The 12,060-nt window shown below is 38.5% G+C and overlaps 1 protein-coding gene across 1 annotated transcript; it reads right to left on the bottom strand.

Annotated features, from left to right (window-relative positions):
* Window positions 1-8,247: 8,247 nt before the first annotated feature.
* LOC130087756 (uncharacterized) lies at window positions 8,248-9,469 on the bottom strand. The gene is made up of 2 exons (XM_056254239.1): window positions 8,504-9,469; window positions 8,248-8,399 (listed from the first exon to the last, which is right to left on the bottom strand). Exons 1-2 carry the CDS (start codon window positions 9,443-9,445, stop codon window positions 8,250-8,252), a joined length of 1,092 nt encoding a protein of 363 aa, XP_056110214.1. The 5' UTR covers window positions 9,446-9,469; the 3' UTR covers window positions 8,248-8,249.
* Between the last annotated feature and the right edge of the window lie 2,591 nt (window positions 9,470-12,060).

Here is a 12,060-nt window from a genome sequence, read left to right as displayed (position 1 = left end):
TTTTGCTAATCACGGAGAGCATGAGGTATATGATGCCCATGCTTATTGAGTGAAATTGTCAACACATTAAATGTAACACTGTGTTAATTTGATTTATGTTAATGTGTATTGGTAGCTCTCAAATTTCAAAAAGATGGTTTAAAGCAGGTTTGTTTCATAAAGTTTATTTCATAAGAGAAGGAAAACTATGACTGTTAAAAATGCATGTGATCTCTCTCATCAAGTGTTTTGATGTTGTTGATGTAATCAATTTGAAATGTATATTTGTGCAGACTGTTTTTTTCCTTGGACTGTTTGTTGGGTGATCAATTTGGGACCCGAATCATTCCTCCGGAACAGATTATCTTCATCATCTCATTGCAAACTATCAACTCTTCATATCTTCATCATCGATCAACAATTCAGCTCTTCTTTCCTTCGTCCTTGATTAACTGAATGCTTTGCTTGGGGAAGTGGTAGGACTGAGATGTATTTTGTTTTACACACATTACATGGGACTGAGACATTTATTTTATTTTACACGTTTTTTTTGTCCCCAAGAAAAGTGAACTGAACTTTCCAAATTTGAACTTCCAAAATAAATGTTTTGGGTTACAATTGTATTGTTGTTATCTGTTATCCAGCCCAATTAATTATTGGAGCTAAGTAACACATATTCCCAAAAAAAAAAAAAAAAAAAACGAATAACAAAACAAACCAATAAAATATGTAATTCATGGGGATAAACACAGAATATGGGGATAGCCTCATTATGAAGCCTCTTATTAAACAGATGTCAACTTATTTATATTATATTGGTCACTTTTTGTAGAGATTCTAATCTAAAGTGTTCTCCGTCAAGGGGTCTGGACACATAAATGGGTCTTCCAATATAATAGGCTGGAGGTGAGGTGAACATGACTGCATAGTATACATCTGTTTGTATTGTTAAGAATGGATCAGTTGAGACTTGAGAGCCTTTTCTGTGTCTGCCTCTGTTTTCTGATTATGTGCTGTCTGTGTTTTCTTTGATTGTAGTTTCTTTGTCTTTTTTCCTTCGTTCAATCTTTGGAATGTTTTTATTTTTTCCTTCTCAGCTTGCCTGGTCATGGCTTCTGGAGAAGTTAAATATTTGCCATACTTTAGTGTATTCTCTGTTTTTTTTGTCGCTTTCTTTATTGTTTTGTGTAATATAATGCTAGAAGCAGAGTTGGTGCCCTCTGAAGTGCATGCCTGAGCTACGGGAGTTATCTCTTGTGGTGGACTGGTAACATGGATGTTTTTTTATGTTGAGAATGTTTGATCCATGGATTGTTTCCGAACTCAGAAGAATCTGGGACATGGAATCCACACAGTTCACTGGCAATGTTGGGAGCGGAGATAAACTTCTGTTAGTCTGAAGACTTGTGTTGGTACTCTGATCAGTAGTGGGCTCTGGTGGTTGGTGCTGTGTAGGAACCCTCTCTGAAGAATTAGTGACTGCCTCTGCATATGGTGTATAGGCCTCTGTTATTTGTCTTTTTACCCGATTTGGGTTCCGTGGAAAAATCCCAGTGGCTTCAAACCCACAATACCTCTCTGATCTTTGCAGGGACATCTTCTCTCCTAATCTTGTCCCTGGACACCCGCGTGTGACGCAACAATTTCTTTCTCCACTGCCTTTTAACCTCTCTAAATAATGCCTTTTCCAAAGGATGAAGAATGTGAGTGAGTTGAGATGGAAGTCACAGGAGTTTGACATTGTTTTCCTCTGCCATTTGAGCCAACTTGAGGGAGATGTGTGATGCATGACCATTGAAAATGAGAATCCTTGGAAAGTTTGGGACTGAATACTTTGCAGACTCCGGCAGTAAAAGGTTTTTGAAGTTATCCTCAAACAATGCTCTCTCCATCCATCCATGATGGGACACAGCATACCTGGCAGGTGTTTTGCCTTGTAGACTGTAAAGGGTGGCAAACTTTAACCTGCTGCGTTGCCTGTAATGCACACAGTTATCTGCTCTTTACCACTTCCTCCTGTGTTTTGGTAGACATTTTTGTAACATTTTGGTGCAAGGACCCTCTCTGAGGCAGGATTGATCTTGAAGCCAGTTTCATCCACATTGTATATGTTCTGTGGTTTAAAATGCAGCTGTGAGTTATCCATTGTTTTTCTAAAAACTTCATTAAACCAGTGGTCAAGAATGGCAGTGTCATTCATTGCCTTGGCCCTTGACAACTGAAAACTGCTCAGATTGTCTGACCGTCAACTTGGGATGGTCTCTCATAAATCTCTGAAACCACTTGCGACTAGGCCTCTCAAGTGTAAAAGGCATATCCAGATCATTCACCTGCTCATACTCTTGCACCATATCTAAAAGATCAGATCTGGTAAAGCCCCAGCCCAATTGAGAAAGGATCTGCACAAAGAATAAATTAATAAATAAATAAATACATTCGCACACAAATATATTCAGACACATTAATATCATGCACCTCTCTCTTTTAACAGTTCAGTTTGTCTAACTTTTACCAAGCCTACCTGAAGACAACCCGAGATTTCCCTTTCTGTCTCTGCACTCAGATAAACACACTGCCCTTGTTGCGCATCAACACTGACGTGGTCCTTTACTGTCTGGGTCAGAGCTTTCCTGTCTACTCCAAACTTCCTGGACAGACACGACAGGTTTCTGATGGCTCCTTCATTGCACAGACGACATGCCTCTTTCATCTTTGGGCATAAACTATAGTTATGTCTAGATTTTGTCATCTTAAGGCTGTGAAAATAAGTTATTAATCATTTTATAAAGATAAACTTAAAGTGACAACCATCAGTTAATATTTAAAGTCTGTTGTAGTATTGTTGTAGTAAAGTATTTACATAGACATTCCTATGTGGATGAGCTTAAAGGGAGCAGCAACAATTTGCAATTAATAAATATTACATGAAATTTGAAGGACAAGATTTTGTTAAATAAACAATCTATGTCATGTATCAAGTTTATACATGTTTTAACATGAACAAATATTATTGACAATATGTATGAAATTATACTTTTTCTTATTGATGTCACACTGAAGCTGTGTGATTTTCATAGTAGTGCACCCTTTAAGCTCACCTTACAATAAAATGCCTTTAAAAACCACAGCAGTGTAAACCCACTGACCATCATTAAACTGTAAATTTATAATATTATGGATTTAAAAATTCAAGCCAGTAATGCCTGTGAAGTGATATATTAGTGTAGCACTAAAATTATCTTTTGTATCTAACTGTAATTATTTCCCACATCCAGGTTCCAGGTTATAAAATGCAAAAGTCTAAACAACAACAAGGGGCTCCTCTTCTGGTGAAAGTTTTCAGACAGCTTTCAAAATGGCCGCCAGACAGTGCGAACACATACCCATATCTCAGTGTGCAATGGTCCGATTGGCTTGAAACAAATTACAGAAGGTATGTAGTAACAAACACATAAATTGGTTAAGACATCAACAAGGATAATACATATTTTTTTTCTTTTTATAATCGGAGCTCAAAGATGGTAGAGTGCTCAATGGTTACTTGAGTTTAATATGTAAAGATATATTGGCATCGGCATATATGACGCAGATATGCCGCTGATATTAACTTCTTTTTTTTTACAGAACATATAACGCAGATAAAATGCTTGTAAATAGTGTAGCTACGTTTGTCCAGCAGAGCACTCTCCATTGTTTGCTACTGGAGACCCAGGTCACTGTAGTGACACCAGCCAACCCTTTCACTTCAGTAAGAAGGTCTCTTCTTCAGACACTGTGTAAGATGCACACACATTAGCTTCCACTCCACTGGCAAGATATGAAACATGGCTAGCTAGCTAATGTAGCAAACGAGTATGATAAGATCAATGTGAGAGTAAAAAACAGCGACAGTGTTTATTTACTTTATAGCATTGCGTCTCACCAGGTGACAACGTAGCGTTAAATCACCATTAAACAGACTCATGCCACCACCGTACTGGTAACTAGTTTGCAACTTACCTTTAAGACACCACTTGACTGCTGGTCTGCTGCTGCCTGAACAAGACACCGGACGCGAGCGGCGCGATGCGACCAGGGTTCTAAATTAACAATAATAAATACTTACTAGCCAGTTTGGCCGGTGATGCATAAGGCTCTGTTCTCGGTCATTTATCCCCCTGGCAGTACTTCCTATATTTCCCATGAACACTGTGCCGTAATGCTACGTGATGACGTTTCATACGCCCATTGGCTGTGCGCAGTTTGCAGTGAAACCAGCGCGAGAAATGATCATGGAAATTGGAAACGTACGGAGCGTACGCGTACGTCCACCAGAAAACACAAGGAAGATGAAGAATGAGCCAGACCAGGGAGCATAGACTGAAAGAGGAGGGAGCTAGTAAAGTAAAAAGTTAAGTTTAAACTAAAGGCGGCGGTGGTTGGGACAGACTTCTGGGTTTAAATTTAAATGTCGTTTAACAAGAGATACGTTATTTTTTTTTAAGTTTAAGGTTTTTGTCATTATTTCTCAACAAGCTTTTAGACAGGGCTTAAAGAGATCCGGCACCGTGCCGGATCTCCGGCGTGCGGCCGTGAAGGGGAAAAATAATTGTGAACTTGCATGCGGTTTTATATTTTCGAGTCAATTGATTTCACCTACCAATCATATGAGAGGAATGCAGCTCTAACTAACGTTAGAAGCCTATCAGAAGCAGAGCAGGGAGGGTCCTGGCAACACACACTGTAAATTCTAACAAGTTCAGTTTACTTAAAAAAAGTTTGGAAACCGATTGCCTTATTTTTGCAAAGCAAACTTAAAAGGAAACCTGAAGTTAAGTTAATAATCAGTTAAAAGTAAAGAAAGCAAACTCTTCCCAAGTAAATTAAGTAGTAAATATCAAGTTAGTTTAATATAAAGTTCTAGTTAACATACTCAATAATATTTACTAATACTACTTAAGATTTAATATTAAGATCACTTGAGTAATTCCATTTAACTAACAGTGTTATAATGTGTTCTGCAAACATCTTAAATACTATTATTCTCAACATGGTTTTAATTTGCCATTTTAAGCTACAGAGACTTAAAAAAATATGTGCAATCGGTTTCCACATTTTCTTCAAGTAAAGTAAACGTATTTTTGGTAGTTCAACTAGCATGGAATGCACTTAACACAAGTGTGAAATTCTCAACTGTTTATTTTTTGTAAAAAACATGTTTTTACAGATTAAGAACATCACAATAAAAAATACTTTAAAACATCCGTGTTCTCTTGACCTCTTGGCTAGCAACATTCTGCTATCATGACATTTTAAAAACAGGCATATGCAAACAAAACAGCAAAAATAACATAAAATAGGCCTTTACAACCCATAAATACAGACCTTTTTTTTTTACCTTGAAACAGTATGTGGCTTACTAACCCTAACTTATTTGAACTAGTGGCCACTTGAAATTAGTGCAAATGAATGTGCCAATATGCAGGGGCGTCACTAGGATTTTCATTTTAGGGGGGCTAAGCCCCCAATATGATTTTTAAAAAAATTATAAAAAAGTAACACTTTAGTTTAGGATCTAAAGCTCACTATTAACCATTTTCATTACGATGCAAAGGCACGGTTTTATAATAACTGTGGTCCCAAATGTGAGGCAGGGCAAATACGGGGGTTCGGGGTCTCCCCGAGAAAAATTTGATTTCTCTGATCTACATATGTGTATTTTAAGATGTTCTGAAGGCCAAAAAACTTGGATAGTGGGCAGCTGATTATTTTTCTCTCCTCATCAGCATCACACTCTTTTTCTCTTTGTTTTTCTCTTGCCCTGTCTCTTCCCCTCCTAAAGCTGAGCTTTGACTGATATAGGCTTTTCATTTTTGTCTGTCAGTGAAGAAAGTAAACATAGGGTCAACTGATAGGGTGATTTTGCCTATGAATCATTTTCTCAGACGCGTTTATTTACTGAAAGCAACTAAAGGTAATTAAGTTTATTAAATGCATTCACAATATGTAGGCTACACATTTATTATTGATCTTATGCCTAATACAGGGCCGTAGACAGGGCTTTATAATCACAGAGGTTCTAAATTTGAGGTTGGTAGGGGGTTCAAATTTTTTATTTCTCTGATATGTGCATTTCAAGACGTTTGAAGACCAAAAAAAAAGGATAAGAAATAGCTTTAAAACCATGTCAGTGGGCAGATTATTTTTTTGTCAATACCTGCTGCTCTCTTCTCATCTCCATCACTCTTTCTTTTTTTCTCAGTCTCTTCATCCCTCTTCCCCTCCTAAAGCTGAGCTTTTTTAATTTACTAAAGGCTACAATTTGTATTATATTCTCAATATGTACACATTCATTATTAATCTTGTGCCTAACATGATGAAAACGGCTTTGTTAATGTTTCTTGTAAACTAATTATTACATGAGTCACGTTACATAGGCCTATTTTCAGCTCAAAATTGCGAAATTAGACACAACTATATTAGTTTGCCTAATTATATTTTGTCATTCGTTTAACATTTATGACATAAAAAAAGTAAAATATGAAATGTTAAGTTTAGCTACTTACATCTTATCTCGCACTTGACCGTACGCGTCGAGTCGCACTGTTAAAATTCGCCAAAGTTCGCGCTCAGCAGCATCTGTGAACATAAAGCCCGCCTACTTTGATTTGATTGGTCATCTCAAATATTCTGACATTGACGAGCAGTGACAGACCAATGAGGCTCAGATAAACACACACATGAACACACACACACACCCTGTCCTCTGTTTCTGACGTGCTCTCTGCTCGGCGCCGCTGCGGATTGAAGATGAAGAACGCGCTGATTCTGATTATAACAAGACTGAAGCGAACACGAATTTGTGTAGCCTACATTAATCTCACATTTTTAGGGGGGCTAGGCAGAAGTTTAGGGGGGCTGAAACTGGCCGGCCCCAAAGTTATTAAAGAAATCGTTAAAATAGTCCAAGTGACTACAGTGGCTCAATCTTAAGCTTATCAAGCGACGAGAATACTTTTTGTGCGCAATAAAAAAACAAAAATAACGACTTTATTCAACTATTAATTTTCTTCTTTGTCTGTCTTGAGTGAGTTCTCATAGTGTATCAGCGCAGCGCTTCTGTGTTATACGTCACACGCATCACACACATGACCAGCGTCGGCCAATAGTGAGCCTGTGTGTGACGTACAACACAGAAGCGCTGTGCTGATACACTACGTGAACTCACTCAAGGCCCACAGAGAAGGAAATTAATAGTTGAATAAAGTCGTTATTTTTGTTTGTTTTTTGCGCACAAAAAATATTCTCGTCGCTTGATAAACTTGAGATTGAGCCACTGTAGTCACTTGAACTATTTTAACGATGTCTTTAATAACTTTTCTGGGCTGGCCAGTTTCGATCCCTTAGAAGCTTATAGAGGAGTGAGACAGCTCCCAGATTTAATCAAACCTATCTTAATTTGTGTTACGAAGATGAACAAAAGTATTACGGGGTTGGAACAACATGAGGGAGAGTAATTACTGACAGAATTTTCATTTTGGGGTGAACTATCTCCTTAAACACAGCAGCTTAGCCATCCAAGGCAGAAAGTAAGGAGAAAAGTTTAGCTTAAAAGCTGATTTTTAAGGGTTTGGAGTTTGGGTTTGAGATTCTTCCCTCCCAAAGACAGAAATACCCGCTGAATGAAATCAAATGTGTTCCTCATTGTCTTTGGGTAGTCTAAATTTAGAGCATAGATCAAGGCAAAAAGGAGACATACAGCATGTGGCAAATTTGGGACATCATCCACGACAATTGTTCCCTCCAAAACGATTGCTCTCATTGCGTCCACGTTGAGGGCATTTGGACGTTTGGCAGGCATTTCTTCAGGTACAATTGTGAGCAGGCCAACATCTACTTCACTGAAGTCTGCTTCTACATCCACATCCTAAGTAGAGAAGGAATAATCAGAATTGTTTCACAAGAGACAAATATAGTATCTACTGCAAAACTACAAATTTTTACCCAGAATTATTATTTTTCCTAACATGAGCTATACTCTCATGGAATAAAACAAAATGGCAATTTAAGAAAGCAGAAACACCAATATCATTACTTACAAAGCACGTCCTGAAAAATTCTTCTGGGTCATCCCCCAAGAGGATTGGAAGTCCCTGAAGTACTGCGGTGCGAACAAATGTTACATCAGATGGCTAAGAAAAAGTAGACAGGTAGACACGTTATTGGCCGAGGGTATCAATCATATGCAAATCATGATTCAAACACAGCATCATAAAAGAATACCTTTGAATTTACTTGTTGCAAAATTTCATTAAGTATTCTTCCCTGGTTTCCTCCTTTTTTCCGGAAAATTTCAAACAAGCGGGCAGAGTGCGTGTCCACGCTGCGTAGAACTGAGATCTCAGATTTTTCCCAGATATGCGATTGAATTCTGCAAAGATCTAAGCACAAACATAGAGTGGTTGTTAACATTAAAACACACAATTCATTAAAACACACAATTCATTAAAAAACACAGGGTTTTGAAGAGGAAAAGTAAACAAACCTGGCTTTCCGTGAAAAGTGCTGGCCACTTCTTCAAAATCTCACAAACAGGAGGTTCAGAGTGGATGATTTCTTTCCGTCTCAAAGCAAATGTGCTGTCCATCTTCTTGCCAATCAGGCTCACGTTTGGGGGCCTCTTTTTCATTTCTTCTATAAGTTCTATTCTTGTGCATTCTTGACTTTCTTCATCTTCCCCATTAGGAAAGTTTGGCAAGAAATTTAATTCAAATCGCCTGGGTTTTTTAAATCCTGACTTTGTTGCCATCGTTGCACCTCTCTTTCCACCAACTGCAACATCACTACAGCCACATTTACGCAGTTTTGTTCTATAGTTGGCCATTTTAAATTTCAGGCTGTTTTTCCAGCCAGCTGAGCCTGTTGGAGAGCCCTGTTCAGTCAAACAGGGATGTGCTTTGATTAGAGCTGCAGCAACTTGGGCAAAATCTTCATCTCTTGGATATGCCTTAAAGGTGTACATGGCCCCAGCAAGTGCTTCCAGTATGTCATGTTTTATGTCTCTTCCAACATTAAGAGTTGTTCCATCCTTCATAAAAGCAAGGTTTCCCTGACGGAGACGGTACTCAACATTAACAGATAATTTGGATATTTCAAATTCCTCAGGCCATTCAAGCAGTCGTTCAGCAGACAACTGCTCTGATGTATCAGAACCTGAGAGAAGTACAGTGCTAGCTTGACTTGAGGAGGGAGATGTTTGTTGAGGAATTATTTTCAGTGTTGCCTTCTCTGGCAAATCATTAATGTCACTGACATTACATAATGCATTATTAAAGTCAGGGTCTTCAAATTGGACACTGAAGGTGTAGGTGAGCTGCAGCTTCTCTTGCAACACATGTTTCAAAGCATCAACATCAGCTGGTTTTTCAGGAATGGTTACTTTTCTGATGTCACTGTCGTGCACAATAACGCGGAGTACCATCGGCATGGCTAAGTGAAATTCTAAAATGGGGAAAAAAAAGAAGAGAAGTAGTAAAAAAAAAACAAGAAATAATACAAAAGAATGTCATTTAGCAGCAGATGAAATACTTCAATGTGATATAGAATTGGCCTCGGAGATTATAAGCTGCCAAAGGGAAGGGGTCATTTAGTTCAGATGGCAAAACAACTTGCAGTGAATGTAAGCTGCACAATTCATAAGAGCGCAAATGCTCAATGTACCATGCAGTCTGAGGTTTGCACAGGAAAATTATGTCAGTGTTGATCGTCAAGATTTTCTCAATCTGCTTGAATTCTGGCAAACCTGAACAAGATCCAACTGAAACCACCATGTTTGGGCAGTACTTAATTCCATCAATGTAAACACTGGATGAAACTAGCACAGTACTACAATTTGGACTCCGCAGCTCTAGATATTCCTGAACATTTTCAGGAAAGGCTGTGATAAGTGAACTATAGACCCTGTCCATTTGTACTCTTGGCTTGAAAAAAGAACTGCCATCCATGTGATAGCCAATTGCCATTTGATGCTTCTTGGCCAGCATTAGGGGAACATTTTTGAAATTTTGTGCATCACGGATGACTTTTTTGAAGAATTTATGTTTCCCCTCAAATCTGATTGTCCATAAATTCCTCAATGGCCCATACATTCTGATCAGCTGAGGATAATGCTCCATGTAGTGATGCTTTGGACGCAGCACAAAGTTTGGAAACACTTCTTTAAGCAAAGCTCTGTGTTCTGAGATCTTGCAATTCAAGAATTCCACAGTGTCATCAGAAAAGTGAGTAGACAAAGCCAATTCAACTATCTTTCAACAACATTAGAATTTCCCAGGTATGGTCATTCTCTCCCACTTTATGGCCAATCAAAAGTGGGAGGAGCCTCAAGAGGGCCCAATTCTCATGGCCGTTTCCCCCTATTGTTCGCTTACTTGTGTATGATTTTGGAATTGGCTGTGGCTGGTCAGTCCTGTCTGAAAATTTGTATGGGAATCGTTCGATGGCACCATTTAAGGAATCCAGGGAAAAGTAATGTTTGCCAATTAAATCCTGCAAACACACCGCCATCTCTACAGGAACAACACCCTCCAAGAGATCATGCAACAGATCTGGGGGGAAACCACCAATTGCATTAAAGTGTTTCAAATTGTCACTCAATGGACAGCTACTCTTCACGCCATACTGTGCCACCAAAGTACTATCCAGTAGAACATCTTGAACATGCTGTTGGTGTTTTTCTTTTGTCCTCATTTCAAAAGAGCCGGACCTAACTTATTTGACTTGAATGTCATCCCTTGTGGCCATGCAAAATCTGCAAGGAAAATTCACTCTAAAGCTCTCCTGAAATCCTGCCAAAGAATGGGCACCCAGATTATCTGCCAGGACATGCAGAACAGATCCCCTTACACATGATCCCAACTGCTCAACATATACTCCCTGCTCTTCAAGACATTTCAGGTCTTCAATTAGTGGATGGAGTACTTTTGAGTAGCCATGTTGCTTAACTACATTTGTTTTACACAAAAGAGCTAGCTGAATGGTGTGCAAAGATGATGTGTGTTTTGCAGGCAAGTTCGCTAGAACCCAGTAGATTGCACACAATTTGTGTTTTTTTCGTGACGTTCCAAGTGGATTGGCCACTTCAAAATCATCTATGTAGAGATTAAGGGATATTCTACAATCACCTTCTGCGAAAAATGAATTATCCCTATAATGGGTACCATCCCTGTAACTACTGTATCCCCTTGAGGTCTCACCAGCAGCCATCACCTCATCAAGAACTTCCTGTTTATTTAGCAATTTCTGCAACATTTGAATAATTGGGACATAAACATAATATTGATCATCTCCATCTATTTTGTACTCAAAAGGAATAACAACTGGAAATTCACTCATAAAGTATGATGCTCTCCTATTAGTTGTTGATAGAGGACCTCCTTCCTTTGTACAGTGAAACAGCACACTGGTGTCAGTAACTGTCCTGACAAGCTCTTTCACAACTGTGCTTTCTACCTCACCACAGTGCTTAACAATAGTCTGCTGTATTGTGCTATATAACAGTGGCCCAGACAATAAATGAATTTGATTCAACTGTTGGATCATTTCTTGTGTCGCACTATCAGAAATATGCAAGATTGTTTGCATTTTCAGAAAAAGTGATGCCAAATTGTGTTCCAACTTTTGTTTTGTGTCATCCAAATTGTCTTGTTCCTCTGCCACATTACAATCATCTTCACTGCCTGAGCTGTCAACAACTGGATAAGCTGTATCTTCTTCTGTGTGACTACGTTGAGTGCTTAAAACAACCCCTACTTTAAAATCTTTATAGCAGTGGTGGTGGTGTGCCTTACTTTTATGTGCATTAAACGTGGAATACACATTAGTCTCAAATGAACAGTCTTTGAAAGGACACTGAACTTTCTCGTTATTCCTCAAATGAGTACGCAAATGGGCAAAATAATCTGATTCGCTACATGGCTCAGTTAAGTCACAAACATGGCACTTGTAACAAACTAGACCAGCATGACCAGAACTATTCGATTCTGCAATTCTATGCTGGGAATGGATTTTTGATAAATGCACTTTTAATGCATTAAATGACTT

This window comes from Rhinichthys klamathensis, unplaced genomic scaffold (genome assembly GCF_029890125.1).
Source record: "Rhinichthys klamathensis goyatoka isolate OS25496 unplaced genomic scaffold, OSU_Roscu_1.1 h1tg000111l_1, whole genome shotgun sequence".
Classification (NCBI taxonomy): Eukaryota; Metazoa; Chordata; class Actinopteri; order Cypriniformes; family Leuciscidae; genus Rhinichthys; species Rhinichthys klamathensis.
The sequence above is the reverse complement of the archived record's forward strand: the minus strand, read 5'-3'. Positions and strand labels throughout refer to the sequence as shown.

Excerpts from the sequence above, each read along its gene's own strand:
- LOC130087756 (XM_056254239.1), bottom strand. The coding sequence starts at position 9,445 with ATGCCGATGGTACTCCGCGTTATTGTGCACGACAGTGACATCAGAAAA. Across the intron at positions 8,400-8,503 it reads CACTTTTCACGGAAAGCCAG|ATCTTTGCAGAATTCAATCG; the intron begins GTTTGTTTACTT and ends GTTTGTGCTTAG.